The sequence below is a fragment of the Syngnathus scovelli genome, chromosome 1 (genome assembly GCF_024217435.2).
Source record: "Syngnathus scovelli strain Florida chromosome 1, RoL_Ssco_1.2, whole genome shotgun sequence".
NCBI classification, from domain to species: Eukaryota; Metazoa; Chordata; class Actinopteri; order Syngnathiformes; family Syngnathidae; genus Syngnathus; species Syngnathus scovelli.
In genome coordinates, this window is record NC_090847.1 from 9,135,455 (window position 1) to 9,158,620 (window position 23,166).

Consider the following 23,166-nt stretch of genomic DNA (forward strand, 5'->3'; position numbering starts at 1 on the left):
AAAAGATAGAAAAATATTTACTGCTTAAAAATAATACTACAGTGCTATTGAGAAACATTTTTAATCTAATTCTGACAAGTACACACTATACAAACACAAAGAATGAATAGAGTCATCATCACATTGGTGTTGTCGCCATCCAGGGCTGCGCACACTGTGCTTTGCCGTGGCAGACATCAGCGAGTCGACTTATCAACAGTGGCTGGAGGTGCACCACCGAGCCTGCACCTCCCTGCAGAACCGATCCCTCAAGATGGAGGAGAGTTACGAACTCATCGAGAAGGTATGGTGAAATGAAACAAACACACTTCTACCACATGAACAACATGTTCTTGTTCCTCTGTAAAGGGGGAGGTGAACAGGCCCATTTCAAGGGACCGTGACTGGCAGCATAGTATTTTGGTATTTGCAGCGTTGATGTGGCAGCCTCATAACTGACATTTTTTTCACAGAGCTTTTTGGCTGTGCAATTCATCGATTTTCATTGATTAATTTACATTTGACAAAGATTTGGTTGATATTATCAGCAAGAATTAACAAGGGCTGTGTTTGCATAAATGTTTTGACTAAAGGGACATTTTCGGCTCAGGAGAAATAAAGCAGACCATGAGGGAGAGAAAAAAAAAACAACAAAAGCAAGACTTGATTTTGATCAAATAATTTTCTATAGGAGATAAGAGAATAATAACAAAGACAAATTGATAATTTTTTTCCTTTAAAACCAAATCGAACACAAATTATTTGGTGACAAAGTCCTTGTTGGACAGTGACAATTGCTTTCAACACGACAGGAGAGGCAAGTGTCAGGTCTTAAACTTCACATGGCTCGACATTACAGCATTGGCTTCCATATAGTAGTTGTCATCGCACTTCTGTTATGGCTCCTCTGATACTACAGCAGAAAGCTTTAAATTGCTTACTTGATCTTTCCCTTATGGTGTGCCTGAGAAAAAAAACTCCTGTAAAATTTAGTACACACAGCAAGACTGCAAAAAGAAACACTTAATAAAATAGCTCTCAAGTTTCTATTTGAAAGCTCTCCATTTCCACACCAGACTCAACTGAACTTTAAAAGACCGACTAGACTGGCCAATGTAATCAACACGGATAACGGTGCAAATTCCAAGTGTATGTTTGTGTGAGATCAGAAGCGGGTAATTGGCCTGTGAGAGGTGGGTTCAGTCGGAAGCACCAGTCAAACACGGCCGGCCACAGTCGTTAATCACCCACTTGGCACTTTTTAACACAACACGCACGCATGCGCACGCATGCGCGCACGCAAATGGGAGCAATCTATCATGAAATAAATGGGGATCTTTTCCAATGGGGAAAATGTAATGCGAACCGCTTAGTGAGCAAGTCTAAGACTAGATGTACTGTCCAGTACGTACATTATTTTTTGGGTTAGAGCATAAAATGTCCCTTATAGCCACAAGGAGGCGCACTGGGGTCACAATCCAACAGTATTGGAGCACATATCAACCCCTAACGACTACTTCAGAAAAATTTAAAGTATTAATTTTAAACTGCATTAATAAGCCACATTTAAAATAAGGATACATTTAAGTAAGCTAAATTCTATTATGCTTGACAGTTTTCTTTTCTAAAATTTTGACTTGTTTTATTGTTTTCTTCGGACTGTTCTTGAAATTGACTTTTTTTCCCCCTCAATATTCCAACTCGCATTTTTCCCCCACTCATTTGATTTTAATTCAATTATTAAACATTTCAACTTTAATTCTTCACTTGTGATTGTACAACTGTCTCGTACTACATTACTGCAAAAACACCACCAATTCTTCCATGCCTTCTTCAAGTCTGCATATGGTTACTTCCTGACCTGTATGTTTATGGACGTTTTTCTGTGGTAGAACTTACAGTTGTTGGGGGCCACCGCCATCGAGGACAAGCTGCAGGATAAAGTGCCTGAGACCATAGAGACACTGATGAAGGCTGACATCAAGATCTGGATACTTACAGGGGATAAACAGGAAACAGCCATCAACATTGGTAAGGAGGATCTCAAAACCATTCATAGAGTCATAAAAATTCAACGTGCAACTCATTTGAAAAAGAGAAGACGTCACTTGGGATCTTTTCCTTTTTGAAGACAAAGCCTTAAGTATAAAGCCTAGTTAAGATAAATTTCAAATTTTCAGATTTATGCACCATATTTCCTCAGTGGTCATCCCTCTGATAGTTATCCTATCTCAACTCAAATCAATTTAAGGGAGGTTAATTTGACTTCAGGATGATACCTCCATTTTTCCATCGATATCTCAGTTGAAAGACACTATTGTTGACACACGGACATTAGAGTTAACTGCTAAGCCCATTTGAACTGTATTGCTGGCCAAAACAGCAGCACCCAACCATTGAACTCGCTCTTAGATGCAGTGGCGTGCAAAAAAACAATCCATTTGCACCATTTTTATTTGTTTGTATGCCAGTCTGTCAAAATGTCTGTTTGAAACTGTTTCATGGCCCCAAAAGGTTGGGGTTGTACTGTATGTACTGGAAAAATGTCAATGATGTCATGATTATCACAAGCTAGGCAACACCCCCAAATATCTAATTTAATCTTTAAGCGCAAGTAGACATTTTATCATTATACTGTTAGGAGTGTTGAACTTTTTTATCCACTTGGAACAAATTCAAGAATGTTAAATGGTGGAATGGTGAACACACATTTGTATTGTTCGACTTTTGCCAGTGTTTAATTCATATACACAATTAAAACACCGTTACAAATGTTAAATTGAAATGCATGAAATCTCATTGGTAGGTGCCTGTTTTCCATGCATACTCTGACCAGCCTTAGCCCACAAAAATGGAAATAGTGTCCTGAAAGTTATTTGCATTGCATTAACATAAAGACTTGAAGCTTGCCTACATTACGACACAGATGTTAAACTTGATACGTTTTCCGCGGCCTCTTCAAGGTGCTCTGGTCAGTCGGAGAAACTATAAGGCGCGTTCTCTGTGGCACACATCTAGAACAAGCATCTGTTGCAGAACACAAAATGATGTATGAGCCCTTCTCACAGACATGATGTAAATAACATGCATATGTACACAAGCGGGCACTTTGTACATGTCAGCTCCCCCTTGGGGCACTCTGGTCTCACAGAATGCATCAGAAGTGCAAATGAGTGACTCCTGCGAAACATTTTGTACTGCACTCCTGCTTTCCATGCTGCAATTCTTCTGCTTCCATATGGCAGCCGACATGCGAACAAAGATGGCAGGAAAATCGATAATCCATTTTGAATCTACCCACCACTGTGGGCCCTCTCAATCAGCTCTTTGTGCCCACGCTGCCCAGGTGTGAGCACATGATCACTGCGGGCTCACGATCACAGGTTGGCCTTTTTAGACTGGAGTTGCACTGTAGATCCCCTTTCAGTATTGACTTAAATTTTACAATTTTTCCAAACTGAAAGAGGATCTCTCGTGTTTGAGTTTTAGCCTACGAGGTGGAGCGAACCACCCAGATGCCACTCTTGGCACAGCCCACCATAAATCAGCCAGGAGCCAGCTGTGTTGACTCAATTTAACGGCAAAGGAAAGTGGCAGGTCAGTTTGATCTGACTTGTGTCGAACCAGCAATCGTAAAAACTGCCGTTGTTAGCAGGTGTCCTTCATTTGGCACCTATACAGTGAGATGCACAATAGTTACTCTGACAGCAACGTTGCTGGCTTGCAGCGCTGTTTGCTCTGGGATATGCTGCCTAGCACTATTTGCTCCGCTGTTGGGTGAAAGTATGTCATGCTCTGGACAGGTCAGAGCCAGGATGTAGCGGATGCAAAGTGCCTGCTCCCCAGCTTCAGGGAAAAAATAAATAAACAAAGTAGTACTGAAGGAAATCAGTTTGCAAAAATTACTGTTTGCAAAAAATATATATTTGTATCATACATTTCATGCCACATTTTTCATCAACATGTTCAACATCAAATTTCTATTTACTTTTGTACATGTGCTGCTCCACCGTCTGTCTTCAAATATTTGTTACTTACAGTGGAACACAAGACAAGAGATTTCCTTGTAATAATACGCTAATGTTTATGCCCCCTAATGTTAATCCATTATTTAAATCCTTTATTACAGACATTGCACCTCCACCCAAAGACTCAAACATTAGCCCAACAATATGCAATAACAGAAGAACATGGTCGTCTCTTACTGACTCATCATTCTCTGCTTGAACAGACCTGTCAAAACTGCTTATTGATCTGACCATTCAGACTCCCTTCAGTTCATAGTGTGTGGGTCAAATGCAAACCCCAAATTGTTGTAACAGCAGAGGCGGCTGTGACACGACATGTCGTTATTGCACATTCCTCAAGTCCCGCGGGAGCGCAATTTAGTTCTGCCTGAGAAAATTACAGGCTAAGGAATGCCACATTCTCTGTTTGGCTGCTGTCAAATCAGCTGAAGGTAAACACGTTGATCGGAAGCGGTGGACAAGAGCAGAGAGGGAGCAGAGACCAATTTCGAAGTGGAGGAGACATTTGGACACCTTTTCCAAATTTTGAACGTTTTCCCGTCTTGCACTAACAAAAACAATCCGCCCGTGCCAGCCCTTCAATGATGTTTGCTTTTGAGGGGAAACATTCTCATAGCTTCACACAGGACTTTCATGGTGTGTTTTATGCAGTGGCTACATTTGAACTGTGTCCTTAAAATGTGGTCAAGTTGCATTCCGCAAGTGTGATGTTTGACGTTCTAACATTCAAGTTTTCCAAACTTTCCGATCACATAAATCGAATTAGAAATTTCATATCATAACTATCTATCATATCAGTCATGTCGTAAATGGTTGTAGATATGGCGGTTCATTATGTGCAATCCTTACAGTAGGTTTGTTTGATAATTTTCTGTTCTTTTTCTCCCTTAGGACATTCCTGCAAACTTTTGACAAAGAACATGGGCATGCTGGTGATAAATGAGGATACGCTTGATGTAAGTACTGCTCATTTGTGTATCCCCAAAAGGATTAGAATGAACAATGTAACTGAATTATGTAACCGACAAACCAAGCTTCCAAACTTTTAATCCGTAATATATATCATCATCATGTGGTCCAATAAAAATCCATTTTACTAGAATCGCGCTGAATTGTGTGTATGGACAAGCCGCAAACCTTCTGAGAGAATGTCCTTTGGACATTTAAGACGAAAATGAATCTTTGTGGCAAGTAACGCAAGCTTTTGTACAGACCCAAAAGTGTCAAGTTAAATCTTTTTTTCCCCATATAAACTTTAATTACAGAAAGGTCTCAAATGTGAACGTTATAGCAGTGATTTCCTACCAGGGTGCTGTTGCATCCTCGTGTGCTGTGAGACATGCTGCGGGAAAGCATCCAATTCCACTTTATCAGTCAGATTTTTTGTAACCTATCTTTGCCAGCCAGCTCGTATGTATAGTGACAGGCACTTTTGTGCTTTTTGACCAGATCAGGATTATTTCACTATACATAGTACACTTTTTGTGACATAATTTTCTGATGGTGTCCTGTGAGCTCTTTTCACATTTTAACTATTTCCATTGGCTCAATGTTGAGAAACACTGCCTTAGAATATGTTTCAGGAATTAGTATTGAAAACAGTATCTTCTTTGTTGCCAGCTAGTCTCCTGTCTTCACCGGTCTTCTGTTTTAAAATAAAGCCTGAAGGCTTGAAAATGTGCCCACAGGGAGCACACCACCCCATCGACGGCAGGCAGACATTCTAAATCTCTTTTTACGCGTGTATGGCACCCCACAGAGAAGTCTGTTAACCCCCGGCAGGAGAGCCTTGTCTGTCGGTTGTGAGACGGCACAGTGCAAATCTCCGCACTGGAAAAGGGCCACAGACGAAGATTAAACGTAGCTTGGTTCGGTTTGTTAAGGGGGAGAAATAGCAAGAAGAGGGGTGTCAAGGAAGGCGGGCGGGTGATGACAGACTGCCTTCATCCTGTCAGCCGTTCGTTAAGCGTGATGAATTGAGTTGAAGTAAAAAATTTGGGGTTGGCGGATTCATAAAGCGTGCGCAGCGGCACTTTGAAATGTCAACTCCCATTCTGTTGTGGTTGAGCAGATGCTTACATAAGGCACTTTGTGAACAACGCAAAAAGGCGGAAAGCAGCCGCGCCGCACCGGGCACATAGGCCAGACGGGACGCGACGGCTGCTCCTGCTCATTCACGGCGGCCATGTGCTGCACAAGAGAGCAATTGGAGCATGTCTTCCCTCCTCACTGGTTTACACGTGCTTGTCAACATTTTAGACATCCTCTGTGCTCCATCAGCTCGCATGGTCTGAAATTCTTCAAGTCAAACCTGCTCTCCAATGTAGGATTAGGTCACTTTCAATGCAGATGCTCAATCACTTGAAGTGTCTGGCTCCCACTGCAATATCATACGGAACTGGACAACAAGTTACACAATCCCATCTCCACGTTAGTAACTTTTCTTATTATTTGTATTATTATTGTTGCATATTATCATTGTTTTATATGTGAATGGGATCCTTCACCCATGCACATTTTGCAATACAACACGACAAACATCAATTACACTTGTCAACATTTTTTTTTTCTCTAGCGGGTTTTACTACGACACTTCTTTTGCTACTACGACTTCTACTTATATATTACATGTAATATAATAATATATTTCATAATATTACTTGACTTTTGAAAGTTCTAATTAAGATGATTAAATAATTTATGCAGATTCAACTCTACTGGGCGTCATTTTTGCACCCAATTCTACAAAATGTCCTCTTTGAAGAAGTGGCATTGGCGCAAAGTTGAACATAAACATTCACCGTAGCTGATAGACCACATGTCTATTTTAACAGGATTAACCCCATTGTGGAGTGGCTCCCCCGTCTTAGGCAGTTGATGACTTTACATCTCTGCAAACATCCAGATTCCACATCATGGGTGTCTTGTATCAACATTGAAGCTCAGTCTTTACGGGAGGCTCTGAATGGCCGTTCCCAAAACCAAACACTAGCGATTCACATAGGCTAAATGGCTCATTATGGCTATAACAAAAGGTCTTTAGAAGGAAACATGTAGAATTAGCGCTGGAACGCCACAGTGTAATTTAATGAGGGGGATGGGATGCTTGCTCTGTGTTAGTGTCAATCACCGAGTGTGATGACTGGAGTCTACTCAAAATGGAGGCAGAACCTGAGTGGAATAACAATGGGGACAAAGTTTTGTCCCCCCCCCCCCCCCCAGCAGATACAGTATGACAAATGACATGTCGGATTTTGGGCTGTTTTACACAGAAGGTTCACATGTGCGCAGCTGTTCTCTGTTTGTGTCCTCCTTCGTTCTTTTCTCCTATGTTAATCCATCATCTCTCTCTCTCTCTCTCTTGCTGTGTATCTGCTGAAACGCATAGCCCTGTTGTCCAAATATTTCCTTTCAGCTGAGGTTTCAGAGTTGTGTTATGCCAAGCCATTGCTGTGCTCACCCCCCGGTCCTGCATGGCCGCTTTGACATATTGGACCTTGTCATGGGCCGGACCCCCTAACACCCACCCAGGGGTTCCTGCTAATGTCCGTCTTCTGGATGACATACAGTATAGTGATCCCGTACACTATTGTATGCTTAAGTTTTATGTGTGCTCAAATACATCTACAGAGCATTTAAAAAAAAAGTGTTATAAGGTCAAATTTATGTCGAGCATGTGCAAGGGGTAAAACTCAGTTTGAACCGCCATTCGCACAAAACTTTAGCAAAGCTCACAAGTTCAGTGAGCATCAAAGGATAGCATAATATCTGCTATTAATATCTGCTTCCAAAAGGAAGGTTGTACAGTTTGCAATGTTACACATGCACTAAAACAGTGTTTCCCAACCTTTTTACATTGGCGGCCCATCTTTTCATCGGAAAAAATCTCAAGGCATACTCCCACCAAAATATCTTGTTACACCAGGTTCTGTATTAAAATTAGTTAATTATGAAAAAGACGTTGTGAAAGTGTTATACAAAATAAAGTCCTATTCGTATATATATATATATATATATATATATATATATATATATATATATATATAGAGAGAGAGAGAGAGAGAGAGAGAGAGAGAGAGAGAGAGAGAGAGAGAGAGAGAGAGAGAGAGAGAGAGAGAGAGAGAGAGAGTTGAATAATTAATTATAAATAAATAGATAAATAGATAAACATTTTAAAAATTATATTTCTATTTTCCCCTAATAAAAGTGACACTTTTAAACAGTGTAAGGAATAAACTATTGAAAGTGATTGCGATAAAAATCCAAAAGAATCAACATGATTGTTTACTGTTTTAGATTAGCTCCATTAATATTTCAACAATAAGAATAGGCACGTTTAAAGGAACCTGCAGTGGTTATCACAGTGAAGGTGTCATGGCTTGACTTTACTTTATGTTGGTGAAAAATGCACATTCCAGGTTCTCCGGTTGAACTACATCCTGGGATTGGGATTTCTGTCAGTCTGTAAACACCTCACGGCCGTCAGAGCGCCACTGTGATCAAAAGCACACAGCAGCACACGCATAAATTGAATATGTGCTGATGCAGCACAACCAGACCGACACAACATGAAATCTCAAGATTCTTCGATTAGCAATGCACATGCTATTAGCAAGTGGCTGACCAGGCCTTGTGCTAGATGACCAGTGGTTTGGCAATCCTGTTTACAAGGCGCTCCCTAATTAATATGGGACAATTTCCCACGGCATAGCTCACCAGTGTGCCGCGGCACAGCGGTTGGGAAACACTGCACTAAAAGATATACCACTCTGTCACCAAGAGTTGAGCCATCGTCAAGCATGATATCATGTCCAGTTGAACGATGCTTTTGCAAATCCCGCAAGACCTGAGTTGAGAAAAAAATAAAGACCGTTAAAGGGTCATAAAAGTCCACATGGCAAGCTCAAACCTTGTGAAACGGGTAGTTCAGTGAGAATCCAAAGATGAACAAGTCTCTGAAGGATAAATGCTGCACATACATATTTGGACATCTTAACTCTAAACCTTTCTGAGATTTTGCAAAAAGTTTCAGTTTCCACTGAACAATAAGTGCCCTGTTGAACAGTTTTTAGTTTTGCTCTTTTGGAGTCACTATGAAGTGCCTTTGGGGTCTTCATCAGATTCAATGGCAAACAGCTCAATATCTACTTAATGCAATACAATTTTAAAATATTAGCATTATTGGGATGACATGAGGTCAGGGCCCATGATACAAAATAATGTCTTGAAATAAATGTTTCCCCCCATAGATTTACCGTAATTGCCGGACTATAAACCGCACCGGATTATAAGCCGCACCAGCTAAAATTCAGGGATATTTCTCTTTTTTTCTTACATAAGCCGCACCGGACTATAAGCCGCACTTGCACACGAGTTTTTTACAAAGAAAGACCGTACATAGAAAGCCTTTTTAACGTTTTAATAACATACTTAAACATGTCTTTCTAAACATTGCCTGTGACGCAGCAGTAGTACCGCAGCAACGCGGAAGTGTGCACGCGAGTTATTAGCAAAGAAAGACTGGACACAGAAAGTTTTTTTAAAGCTTTAATAACATACCTTAACATTTCTTTCCAAACACTGCCTTTGACGCGGCAGTAATACCACAACAACACGGAATTAACACAGCAAAGTCACTGAGACGCGGCGGTAATGGCGGCGGTTACACAGCAGCAATACGGTAGCACAGCACGAACAGGGCTGGTTAAAAAAAACATACCAGTAAAAGTACAAAAAGAGCCGTCTTCATCTTCCTCCTGTGCACTGAAACCAAGTCTTCCTCCTTAGTGTCCGATTGGAATAGCGTTAGATATCCTTCGCCTCACACTTTCTCAGTCTCTCTTTCGTCGTCGGTTTTATGCATTTCTTTGAGTGTGAAGAGGTTCTGTTCATGCTAATCTTATTCATGCACGAAGCGCTACATTATATTAAACTAGCGAGCGACACGTATAGCTTAAAAGCGGCATCATATTCATTTATTTTATCCCCCATAATGACGGTTTGTGTATAAAAGCTTCCTGTCTTTGTGTGAATGTGGGTGTGTGCGTGATGCGCGAGACGATCACGTCTTCTTCGGCGCATTATCTCTTCTTCGTCTGTCTCGCTCTTGCTTCCTGCTAGAGCGCCCCCTGGAGAGCGGAGGCCCTAAAAATCCATAAGTACGCTCCAGAGTAGACACAAGATAATGTCATCAACATCGACTGCCTTTGGCTTAAAAGCGGCATCATATGCATTTCTTTTGTCCCCCATGATGACGGTTTGTGTATAAAGGCTTCCTTTCAGTAATGTCCGTCTTGATCGCGTGATGCGCGAAATGTAACCAAAAACTAGCACGTCTTCTTCGGCGCATTGTCTCTTCTTCGCCTGCCTCACTCTTGCTTCTTGCTAGAGCGCCTCCTGGAGGCCGGAGGCCGTAAAAATCCATAAGTACGCCGCGCCGCTGTTTAAGGTTCAAAGTAACCTTCTGAATAAAATGCATTAAAAGTTCACATTCATTACAACCTGTTTTTGGTGAGCAAAATGTCAGAAGAATTGAATTTAAATGCTGATTGATTGGGTTTTAATACAATGCAGATTACTTCACTGGTTTCTTTTATATCAAACAAGTTGTTATCAAACAACTTGTTTGATTTAAAAGAAACCAGTGAAGTGATTAAAAAAAGGAAAAAGATGAACTTAGTACAATTACAATGGAGATTGTCCAAACAGCGCCACTGCTTTGTGTAATCTCTGAGTGATATGGCAGAGTAAGAGAAAGGGTTTAGAGCACAGGTGTCAAACTCAAGGCCCGGGGGCCAGATACGGCCCACCACATCATTCTATGTGGCCCGCGAAGACAAATTGTACATCAAATTCGTGTGTCATTACTAGAATTGCAAATTGTCTTCACTTTTAATAATAGCTTTTTTTAAAAGTATTTGACCAGTTTTTACTCGTCTGATTTGAAAACGAGATATTTGTCAGTTTGTTTTGTAGCTTTTACTGTATATAATAGTGTTAAGAGTAAAAGTGATCAAGTCATCACAAAAATCACGAAAAAAATCGTATATAAGCCGCACCTGACTATAAGCCGCAGGGTCCAAAATTTTGGAAAAAAGTCGCGGCTTATAGTCCGGCAATTACGTTAAGTGAAATTTTCCCAAATAACCATTCACTGTTTTATCACGTTATATCCACAGTATTTATGTTCACATTTCTTAAAGCATTCCTCTTTATGGTTAATCATGGTTTAATGATGGGGACAGCAGATTGTTTCTATTTCTATTATTTCCTCTGGGTAAAGTTGCGTCAAAATCCAGAATGGATTGTGTTCAACCTTGTAGGTGCAACTCTCGTGAAATTTCCTAAGTGGTTCACCATCTGGGAGAAAGATGGTGGAAGACAGAGATGATCTCACAATGCTTTGCTCTACAGTCCATACGCTTCCAGTCGGCACAGTAAATCCTTTAGTTTCCCCGGCGTTCGCCATTGCTTATCATCGCTCTTGATACTGCGTAAGCAGTTAGTGTGGCAATTATGCCTTAAAAAAGTAATCACTTACTAATGAACAAGTCTTCAAATGTCACCTGCTGGCATAGTAAAGAATGATACTTGAATAAAACACAGCGTAGTGGAGGTCTTTTGTGTTGTTTGACAAAATATTTGCGGTATTATAAATTACAGCACGGGTTTACGCAGTTGGAGTTCTACCGTGTTCGCTCATCCATCATCTAATTTTCTCTGCTTTTCATCCCTTTGAATTGCAAGTTAAAGAAAACATTAGAATCGACAGAAACAATGTTTTACCCTCTTATCCCGAAATTGTGTCTTTGGGTAAACTTTGAAATGTGGCTAAGACTAAAAAAAGATTGTAATCACTCATGTTCCTGTTTCATCTGAGCATTTTATTAATCACGTTGTATTTGTACATGTGTTTCTTTTCTCCATCTACACGGGGCAATTGGCCAGATAAACCAGAAAACCCTTTTATCTGGAGGAGTTATAATGTAGCCAGGATTAGGAATGACACGCTTATAATAATATTAGAGTTCGTTGGCATCTGTTAACAATTGCTGTTACTGGTTCGTGTTATTAACATTTGTCTGAAAATGAAACAGGCACATTTCATACCATTGTGATTTACCGGGCGAAAGCCATTAAACAAACAATTAAAACAGGATAATTGAGAATCCATCCAGCTAGAAATAATACGGACTGCGGACTGCTGTAATTATGAAGTCCATCCAATGTTTTCCTCTCTGGCAGAGAACAAGGGAGACTCTCAGCCACCACTGCGGAATTCTGGGAGATGCCCTCTACAAGGAAAACGACTTTGCTCTTATCATTGATGGGAAGACGCTCAAATATGCGCTCACCTTCGGTGTGCGACAGTACTTCCTGGACCTCGCCCTGTCCTGCAAGGCCGTCATCTGTTGCAGGTAGAATGAGTTCACACTGCTTTTTCTTTGGCTTGTCATGATTCCGCCACAGATGGCAACCAGGGAAAGTGTGATGGCAAAGACTGGAATACAAATGGACACCATTGGACATATTACAATATAACTGGAATAAAAATGGCTCTTATTCATCCGAACATTGGAAATATTACAATATGTTAAATTAAATAAGTTAATAATAAATTAGTAATAAATAAATGATAATAATAGTAATATAAATACAAATAAATAATAATTATATACCAAAATATATTTTTCAAGGAGACGTGATTGTAAATAGCATCTAGCTAAAAGCAATAATGACGAGCATGGAAATGATTGATGCTCACCGACAAGCCAAATATTTACATAGTTTTTACATTTCACAATTTACATTATTTCCTATGAAAAAAAAGTTGTTTTGGAATTAGAACAACTTGAAAGGCAACCATCAAAGAACGGAAAGTCCGCTGGATTTCCCCTTGTGAAAATTACGAAAATCAACAACAAAGATTGTAAAAATGTTCAAATGGAAAAAAGGCCAATAGATTAAACTGACTTTTAATTAAGGTGCCTATGTAGCGCATGAACATTACTTTTTTGTAAAATAAGGGTTTTGACATACTATCACGTTTGACCCTAACCATTAAGAGGCCTATAATAATCCAGAATCAAAAATGAAAATTGTGATACTCTGAAAAGTGCAGAACTGCAACATGCCCCTTCCAACTCTTGCTGGAGCTCGCATTGCAACCAAATTTAACATAATTACCAGTAAGTTAATTTAAAAAGTATATAGGCCTAGATTGAAGATAATTTTCTACGTACTTGTTTTCACCTGATTTTACGGCACGGGCATGAAGGTTTCATCCAGGATAAATTCAGGATGTCAACTTGCAATATTATGGAGGTGCACAGTTGACCTGGCCCAGTCACATAAATAACAGGAAGTACTTTCGCTGTCAAGCCCCATGAACCTACGTTCTACGGCCTGAAGTCGAAAATCAAACTTTTACATTGACATTGCTTGTAATATCTGCGTTTTCTACATCTCTTTGCCTTCCCGAGGCCTCTTCTGCACAAATATCATGGATTTCACAACATTGCATAAGGAAATCTTTTGTGACGGCAACTTCAAATGGCCCAATGGTGAATTTGCACTGAGATCATACAAACATTTTATGTGTCGTTAACATGATGGGCTGTCCCAAATCGAGCCACTTATAACAATAATTTCACTGAGTCTTATACTGATAGTGAAATAGTCCAGTTGCAGGATGTTGGTTGACCTTCTTTTTGTTCACATTTTGAAACAATTCCTCCCATGGGAAATAATCAATTGAAACAATCAGTTCCAGGTCCAACTGTGGACATCATACACACAGGTGTCTTAGTGTACTTTGACCAAAGCATGTCACATTTGATCAAGAAGATAAATGACAGAACACTGATAGTTAAAGCGTTGTGTTTTTATTTCATTTTAAAATGCCAAACACGACTTATATGCTGATCCATGCATATGGTGCATGCAGCAGACACATCCCCAAACAGTAAATCACTTTTTCTCTTAACAGTCTGTGTTAAGGTTGTTCCTTATTGTGAATAAGTGTCATAAAAAAGCCCCAAACTTAAGAAAAAGCAAAACTCTGGTCTTTTGATGTTCACTTAACAGAGCCCTCATGAGGTATCCAAGGTTGAATCCAATGCAGACGCTCTGTGTGACCATGAGGGTCCTTAATTGGAAAAGGAAAATGGAAAAACCAAGCACACACCAAGAGCTAATCTTTTGATTCGCTGAAGTCTCGCATCCATCCTGCATAACGACAGATTGAACATATTTTTCAACCTCAGGTCCATTTGACAACACCCCAGAAACTACATTTAATATGGACTATTTGATATTGATGGTCGGAAAACTCTTCGGAAAGTGAGTGCTATATAAATATAAACATCTGTATCTCCAAGAGCCGACATTTTGGAGCCGTTACTCAAAAGGATCCACAAAGTAACACGAATATGGTCACAGAAAAAAATGCTTGGAGAAGAGAAGAATGCATAAAAACTTGTACAGTGTTTAAATCTCCTTGGGGCACAGTAAAAAACATCCATGAGGAAATAGATGGAGGTTGTACAGCTGCATGTTTAACAATCAGGCTCGGGGAGAGCAACAGAGGAGGTCACCCGGCCCCGTTACGAGCCCACCACAGTTTTAGACACCATGCTGGAATATGAAACATAAAATCCTCTAAAGGGCCGCATCATATTTACAAGCATTTGGGGACTAATGGCGACTTTTGATGGAAAATCATGAAGGCCTTTCACTCATGGCAGAATCCTGCAATTCTACCACAACATACTTGCCGCAATAAGATGTAAATATTCTAGCAGGACAATAAACACTTAAAGATAAACAAGCAATCCTTCAAAGACATTGCAATAGTTAAATGCCAAGTGCAGGAAAACAAGAACAGACTGCTTAATCGGTCTGACAAAGTCATGCAAGGACAAAAAAAAAAAAAAATGGAGAAAATCAGTTAGGTTGTATTAGTCTATTTAGTGAAAATAGTTTGACTTTTGACCTCATACTGTATTACAGACTTAAAATCAATAAGTTCTCCTTTTGCTCCAAATAAAAGCTATGTTGGTTTAGCATACGATCGATGTGTCAAAAAATGTGAACTCTGTGTGATGTAGATAATGTTACATAGGCACACAAAAAATATGCTAATCTTCTCACTGGGACTGTAAAACACTAAAGTCTTGGGTGGTGCTATATGCAATTTATAATAAATCAATAGCATGTGTGTCCTTGATTTTCAGAGTGTCTCCTCTGCAGAAGTCAGAGGTGGTGGAGATGGTGAAAAAGCAGGTAAAGGTGATCACACTAGCAATCGGCGACGGCGCCAACGACGTCGGGATGATTCAGACGGCGCACGTCGGCGTGGGAATTTCGGGCAATGAGGGCCTGCAGGCCGCCAATTCTTCTGACTACTCCATTGCTCAGGTGAGCTCGCCAGTTGCCGACACTGGCGGTGCTGCTCAAAATGAAATGGATAGGAGGGTATTCTCCCATCTTTTCTTTTGATGAAGTTCAGATTTTTGATTTTTCTCAAATGTTCAATATCATTCCAAATATCATTGGCATACATACATTTGCGTTGAACTCTTTGACTGTAACCCTATTACAGTGCTGGTGGCCACTTTACGGGTGTCTACATGAATCCATTTAATGATTTCAAGGGGATTTGGTTTTGGAGTTTTGTTTATTGTTTTTTGACCACGTTGGAATTTTCCCTAAAATGTACTCTTTTTAATAACGTTTGAGCAATTTTAAAATAAATAAAACTTCAAAGCCATTTCACCTTCAAATTCTCACAAATTATAAACCTTATCAACTTTTGCAACTGTCAAGCGTGTTGTCTGTGTTAGTGATAGTTTAGCACATTTTTGTGTGCAACAAAAGCTCTCTTGTCTTCTGGCGCATTAGCTTATGCAGTGAAGTGGTAACACCTGTAAAACAGGCATCCAAACGTCACAAAGAGACTCCGGCAAAATTCACAATGTAAACACAATGCTGTACTTTCCATGTAAGGTTGTCTGTCAACATGCGATACCTGAGAGCAACAAAAGCACTCCCCGTGTTTACACGCAGAACGTCATTCAATTCAACATTTTTTCTCTTGCCGCCACAGCGCATGGGAAAGCGATAGTTGCGTACAACACAGTGCGTGCTCTGTCCTTGAGTAAGCAATTACTATCCAAGAGGCTTGAGTTTGTTCCCCACTTCAGTCCGCATTACATGTCCAAGGTTTATGTGTGTCAAAGACAGGTGGCCTCTTATAATCCACATTGCAAATTAAATTACACTTCCAGAGTCTTTTCTGCGCTGATGTTTTCTCAATATTGGCACTGCCCTATGTTGGCTGTAATTGGCTGACTGGAAAAGTGAAATCCAACCTGGGAAGCTGTTCAAAATCTAAATAAAGCACGCGTTGGTCAAACTGTCATAGATGATTATTTTCATGTTATATCAATGGAAGTCATAAGTCAACTGTCTGTTACGTACACAAAAAAATGTGTTAGCATGTGTGCCTCACAATTTGAAGGTTTGGGGTTTGAATCTTCCTGTCTGAGGTTTACAGACTGTTTTCCCAAGTACTTCGACTTCCTCGTCCCGCATATAAAACCATGCTTCTTAGTAAGATTCCAAATTGTGCTGCTGTGCGGTTGAGCAGGTTTGATGATACTGAACTGAGAGAAAAAATCTGCGCTCAGGCTTCCCTGACAGTTTAATTTAACTGTGTAATTTATGTAAGCGATATAGTATTACAGGACATTATGTATGACTGTAGTACTTCACAAGAGTTGTCCTGGCCACTCGGCAAATATTTTACACTGCAAAATTATGTGAGCGTTGATAGTCGGCAGCAATATAATAATATTCTTCAAGGTGAGCAACACTTTTCTCACAATCTTGCATTTATACTGTGTAAACAATTATATGACTCATTGGCTGCATGAAGAATTGTGACATTATTTGATTTGCATATGGACGTGTCTCCTTCAAAGCCAAGGATTTTGACGCTGGTGCTCCCCTAATCAGCCAACAGCGAGGCAAGCGTGAGAAATATGAACCTCACTACAACTTGTTTCAACTCACTATTGGCAATGTGGCAAATGTGCAGCGTGCGTGCGAACTTAAGTGATATCCTGGCTCATCAAACGAGTCAGAATCTTTTTAGGTTAAACTGTTTGGTAATTTAATTCTTCTTTCGTTTCAGACAGCAAAAGGACACAATGTAAACGTTATAATTTGTTTCAGGCTAGCCGCTGAGCGGTGTTCCAGTGTAATCACACTTATCAGCCAGAAATTACACTGTAATTTTACACTCACCACAGGCGTGCTGAGAACAGGATCATTCCAAAGTCATCTAACGGCTACGCTGAACTTGCGAATACCCGCACAATGTTTTTTGTTGTTGCTTTTCTTTTTTTTTTTTTTTTCTTTTTTTTTTTTTTGACAGCTATTATTCTCCCTTCTTCCCACTTAGGGAAATCCTGAAGCTTCTTTCCTACATCCAAACATTCATTCATTCTTGTTGTATCCTTCATGACATCCATTATGTTAAGAACCAACCAAGGCTGTATGTACTGTACACAAACACCTTTTTTTTTTCTCCCCCTCCCACGCAGTTCAAATACTTGAAAAATCTTCTGCTGGTCCATGGAGCTTGGAATTACAATCGTGTAGCCAAGTGTATCCTCTACTGCTTCTACAAAAACATTGTCCTTTACATCATAGAGGTAAGTAGCCTATGATAACATATTTAAGACAAAGCTGCACGCTTGAATGTTGTCTAACGCCATCAAAGAAATTAGAAACTACAATGTCACTAAGCAGAATGCAGTGGAGATTGACTGAGATTTGGCTGTGTCTCCAAGCCTTACTGTAAACCCTATCGGAAGAAGTTGTTAACCACACAACCCGATGACATGTAAACTCAGGAGCCTTACAAGCGGCCAGTTTCAACACAGCCGGACAGAAAACAAGCAAAAAATGATAAATGGCTACTGTCCTCAAAGATGCTTGTCCAATACAGAATCATGACGTTTAAAACTTTCTGTGTGAACATTCATTTGAATTCCACCGGGCATGAGAGGAAAAATACATGCACAATTTACAGTATGTTGCATAGACATTATAAAGCCTGTTCTTTTATTTTATTTTTTTTCTTGCCTGGACCACGGTGAAGGTTTGCCAAGTTAGCATTGTTTGGCTTTCTCGTTTTCTTCATATCACCAAAGATAAATGGGAATGTCGCAGATGGCTTGTGACACACAGCAGACCTCACACTGATTATGAGTTCAAAGCCACAAGCCAGAATGGAGATAGTTTAAGGGCATACTATCAGCCATGGCGCTGTGATGTTTTGATCTGCCCCTCTTGCCAAGTGGTAAAAGTCTTCCGAGGGCCATGCTAATTATATATTTTTCAAAAATATCACGCAATGGTAGCGCAATAAATTAAATTAAAATTTTTAATTAAATAGCTTTTTCATAAATAATGAAAACTTAAAGGGTTGTTTTTTTGTAGTATTGTTAATTTATGACTTACTGATTTGTGTTTGTGAAAAAAAACTTGCCTATTGAATCGCAATCACAAAAATCAGTGGGCAAAAATAGCAGACAGATTATATAGTATTGTTGTTTAGCCCTACCTAATGAAAATTGTTTTGAAACTTTTTATTTTAGCATTGCACGGTGGTCTTAGAAGCCACTTGTTAACAGTTATCATAAGTAACATTTTTTTTTGTTTGTTTGTTTAAATATTTGTTTTGCCTTACAAGTTTACATTCCGTCTTTTAATCATATGTAATCCGGGTAGATGTTTTCGCATATGCTCTGAATGTATTCTCAAGCCACTACTTGCGATGCGTTTCAAACATCCACTGGTCCCCCTTCTATGGCTTTCTCCTTTTACAGTTGGCCTGCCGTTGTAAATGAACCACAACACTCCGAGAGACCTCAGACCACAATCGAATCGTGGTCAGAAATTCCTCTCAACGTTTTTATGTGTTCTCTCTGGGGTGGGACCGCATCTCTTCTCCTTTCAAAATCACGTTGTGGACCATTGGTGTCTGGGGCCCGCGTCGCCGTCGCCGCGCTGCTTTTTTCGCTCGCTGTGGAAATGAACTTCACGCTCCACTCGCCGTGCATTACTTCTTCGGGGGTTTCAAGCAAATAATAGGAGACTTTGTCAGACCTTGAAATCTAACACACGAGCACTAGTTTGTCACACTAATAGGTTTAGCTTTGTCCTGGCATGCGCTTCTCTCGCTCAGCCACAGCACGACTTGGAAAACTCAAAAATGTGATGGGATTTTTTTTAACCTTATATTGGAAGCATTGTGGCATGCTACTTAAGCCACTTTTTTTCTTTAATCTCGTCACATCTTTGGTTCTTTTCAAGATTTATTCTCTAAGTCTCAGTGCTCGCTCGGTTCCTATTTAGTGTCTACTCCGGTATCTGATGCGATATAAGATAATCCTTTATGATCCCCAGAGGCACCAGGTAGCAGATTGTTAAAAAATAGCAAAGGAAGAATAAAAAGAAATATGATACGCGTATCTAAACACAACTTCATCGAACAATGAAATTGGTGGAGGCTGTTCTGTTCAAACTGATTCATGAATTATTGTTAAATGGTATTACAATTTACACCAAGTGTTAAAATGAATCATTACTTGGAAAATCAAAAAATCAAAGGAGTGCGACTCCACACACTAAGAGACTGTTTACCCGCCCCAGTAGGTGCTGCTGATTTGCTTCGCAATAGAGCTCAATTGCATCTACCAACTGGAATAAGTAGTATATTTGTTAAATTTTTTATATATTGCTGAAGACAATTAACAGAGTGCTGACTTTCAATCACCTTCAAGAGGCTTTTTCCAAATAATGCAAACTTCGAGGTGCCTCTTTTATTAGGCGTTAATTTGTTTGAAATGGATGGCACAGCTGGTGACTTATTGGATACGACAATATGAAATCCGACCTATAAGTTACTGTTGTAGTGTTTCCAATCTGTTTCCACTCAGTTCTGTTTCCATCAATTCATGGCACTTTTTCTGGCTGTAATCATGCACATATTTTAGTTAATGTGATTCCTCAACTAGAATTCCCACTTTCATCCCAAACGACAGTTAACTAAAGAAATGCACTGAAAAGGGGCCTGTATTCAGTCACATTCAAGCTAAGAGCCTCCTCCAAAAGGAAACCATGGCAACGTCATCTAATAGCCAATCCTGTAGACCACTCAAGTTTGATTGACACTTGGCCACGGTGCCACAGAACTCGCTGATGGACAAGTGGCATTTATGAGGCCATTACATGACAGCGTATTCACAAGGCCGTGCTCCGCATTGCAAAACGCCGCCGGTCGCTTGCGACGCCACATATTTGCGGCATATTTATCAGCTACTTCTTCATGTCCTCAATGGCGCCTTTGTGCATAAATTCTATTAGCAATTCTGCAGTAGTCAGCTTAAGGGTATCAGGGCCCACATTGTAAAGGACAAATGTCAAACCCCTTCCAGACACTTCTCAACGTGGCCTCCGGAGCTGCGCAATCAATGATTTTTCATTCTGCTGCTGAATATGCAAAGAGTCTTCTAATCGCCTGCATGGCTGTTTTTCAAGATGTGCACTGGAGGAGAGAGGCCAGCCACACCCCTCCGCTGAGTGGCCCTCAATGACAAGAAGAAAAGGGAATGAAAAATCCTGCCGGGTTCTTCCCCTTAATGAGCAAATCAATGCATCTGTCCCTCAAGAGAGACAGGCAGAGGGGACGTAGTGGGGACCCCGAGGACCAGGCCAAAACACTCACATAAGAAGCAGTTACTGCTTGCTGTGAATGGAAGCCTTTTTTTACCTTGCACAACAATAAATAGGCTCTCGCCTCACATTGAGCAGAGCTGTAATTAATTCAGCAGTTTGACCTGCTTGCTAGTTTCTCCTCGTTACCACTGCTTCGGGCAGCCTGCCTGCCTCCTGGCTCTTGGGGGCTTCATGTACACATTTTATTTTCTGATTGATTGATTGATTGATTGATTGATTGATTGATTGATTGATTGATTGATTGATTGATCCCACAGCGGGGAAATTCACTTGTCACAGCAGCGCATATGAGTGCAAGAATAATACGAGTGCAAGAATAAAACAAGTGCCAGAATTACAAAAAAGGGTAAATAACAGACAAGGACAAACACAAGTGCTGCTAGTAGAGACGAAACATTCATTTTATCAGGTGGTATGTGTGTTGTAAAGTCTGACAGTAAAGAGAATGAAGGACCTGCAGAACTGTTCCTTCCTACACCAACGGTGCAAAAGTCTGCCGCTAAAGGAGCTGCTCAGGGACCGCACAATCTCATGGAGGGGGTGAGAAGTGTTGAGAGTACAGCAATGTACTTTTTCCTTCTATAACAAGTCAAGGAAACAATTAACGCTAAAATAAATGAATTAATTTACCTCTGTTTGATTAAATTACATGTATGGCTAGGTTGAACATTATGGGTGAATATAAAGTGCAGTGTTTAATCTTGTTGTATGTGTCAGTTCTACTCTAACCTAACTGAATAGACAAATTAACTGCACACATGGTAACTGTACACAAGTACTTTAAAGTTGAGGGGCAACAATAATCAATTGACAAATCTATAATTAATTTAATCAAAATCCATTTTTAGAATTGATTCATCATAGAGACTTTGTTTCACTTAAAATTGTTCAAATCCTTAGAAGTTGAAACTCTCAACAGTAAATATTTTCAGATGCCTGTAGTCCTCCACAGACGGACTAAACATTTTTGTTTTTAATAGAAATATGACATTTGCAAACACATGCTTAATATTTGCTCACGTCTCAAACAAAACTACAATCTCAATCATAATCAATGTACGTTTCTGCATTTTCTGCGCTATCAAGTTGAAATAATGTCTTGTTTTGAAATCAAGAATAGAAATGAACAATTTATCTTTCCCCCATCATGGACTAATAAAAAAAATGGACAAATCAATTCATCATTAAAAATCACAACTGTACATCTACATTTAATACAATTTAGAAATGTATTCAAATAAGTTTAACTTTATTTGAGGCATGTTGGAGAGGTAATAATCATATCCACAGATGGGTCTGGAATGTATCCCCCTTGACAGACAGAGTTTCACTGTAACACTAACCCAAAACAAAATTCCCCAAACTCCTTGTGGTTGTATAGCTTCGCATATGTTTAATGTGCATCCCATACGAGTGTGAAAACACGGCCCCCACATACAAAAGCAACAAGCTTATGGTAGGATGCACCTGATGGAAGGGAGGCTGTGGGCGTGGTAATGAGGGGGCACACACATACACATAAAACTGGTGCAGGTCTTTACGTGCATGCCTTTGAGCCTTAAGATTGGGGGTTGGGTCGCATGTATGCTCTTTCACAATTTAAAGGGAGGAGCCAGTGGCATATCACCAATGGGTGGGAGACGAGGGCGGGTAAGACCCTCAAATAGTCGCAGTTTGTGGCAGCTCATGCCTTCATAATGAAGTCCAGTGAAGCGAGGAAGTGCTTGCTTAAGGCTGCAGCCCTGATGTTCCCCAGACAGCTTGATAAAAAGAGTTCCACTTCTGGAACACCACTTCTTGAAGTTTTACAAACATTGACCGTCTTCTATCAACACAATATGTCGAGAATTTAGTTGGAAGACTTGCAACAAGTGAGCATTTTCAATCATAACTGGACTACGGTTTGGGAGCATAACTGGACAAATCTGTTGTGTACTCAAAGTCCTTTCGTACAGTATTAGCATCTCATTTCGTAGCAATTTCAAAGCGGTATGGGTTTATTCATAGAGTTAAATAAAAGATGTCGTTCAGTTGAAGCTTCTATTTTAACTGCCAAATGTTGTCAGTTTTCTTTTACATGAGGTCATGAAGGTTTTCTGCATTTTAAAATATATATTTTACACGTACATAAGGTATGTGTATAACACTGCTTTAAAGAGGTTATTTTTGCACTTGTGTGAGGGTTCAGTTGCTTAAATGTGACTTAAAACACAGACTGTATAGTTAATACATGTTTTATGATGTAATATATTTTCATTTTCATTTTATGGAACAAATGTACAATAAAGTTTCTTTATTTAATATTGTTTGTGAACTTCTTCGCTGTAGTCTGTTTACGTAATAATTAAGA

The 23,166-nt window shown here is 39.9% G+C and overlaps 1 protein-coding gene and 1 long non-coding RNA gene across 7 annotated transcripts in view; one reads left to right on the forward strand and one right to left on the reverse strand.

Annotated features, from left to right (window-relative positions):
- atp8a1 (ATPase phospholipid transporting 8A1) overlaps positions 1-23,166 on the forward strand; it is a 90,101-nt gene that overhangs the window by 46,020 nt on the left and 20,915 nt on the right. For all 6 annotated transcript variants that reach the window (XR_007488314.2, XM_049753556.2, XM_049753562.2 and 3 more), the window contains 6 exons: positions 144-283; positions 1,872-2,010; positions 4,899-4,963; positions 12,252-12,424; positions 15,242-15,425; positions 17,615-17,725. Coding sequence is in view for 5 of the 6 variants with exons in the window: in XM_049753556.2 (XP_049609513.1) it covers positions 144-283; positions 1,872-2,010; positions 4,899-4,963; positions 12,252-12,424; positions 15,242-15,425; positions 17,615-17,725 (812 nt within the window). In the remaining variant the exon portion in view is untranslated. The remainder of the gene's footprint in view (positions 1-143; positions 284-1,871; positions 2,011-4,898; positions 4,964-12,251; positions 12,425-15,241; positions 15,426-17,614; positions 17,726-23,166) is intronic.
- LOC125988463 (uncharacterized) lies at positions 11,870-17,616 on the reverse strand. Its single transcript, XR_007488376.2, has 3 exons — positions 17,316-17,616; positions 12,362-12,507; positions 11,870-12,301 (listed from the first exon to the last, which is right to left on the reverse strand). It is a non-coding gene; the product is annotated as an uncharacterized lncRNA (long non-coding RNA).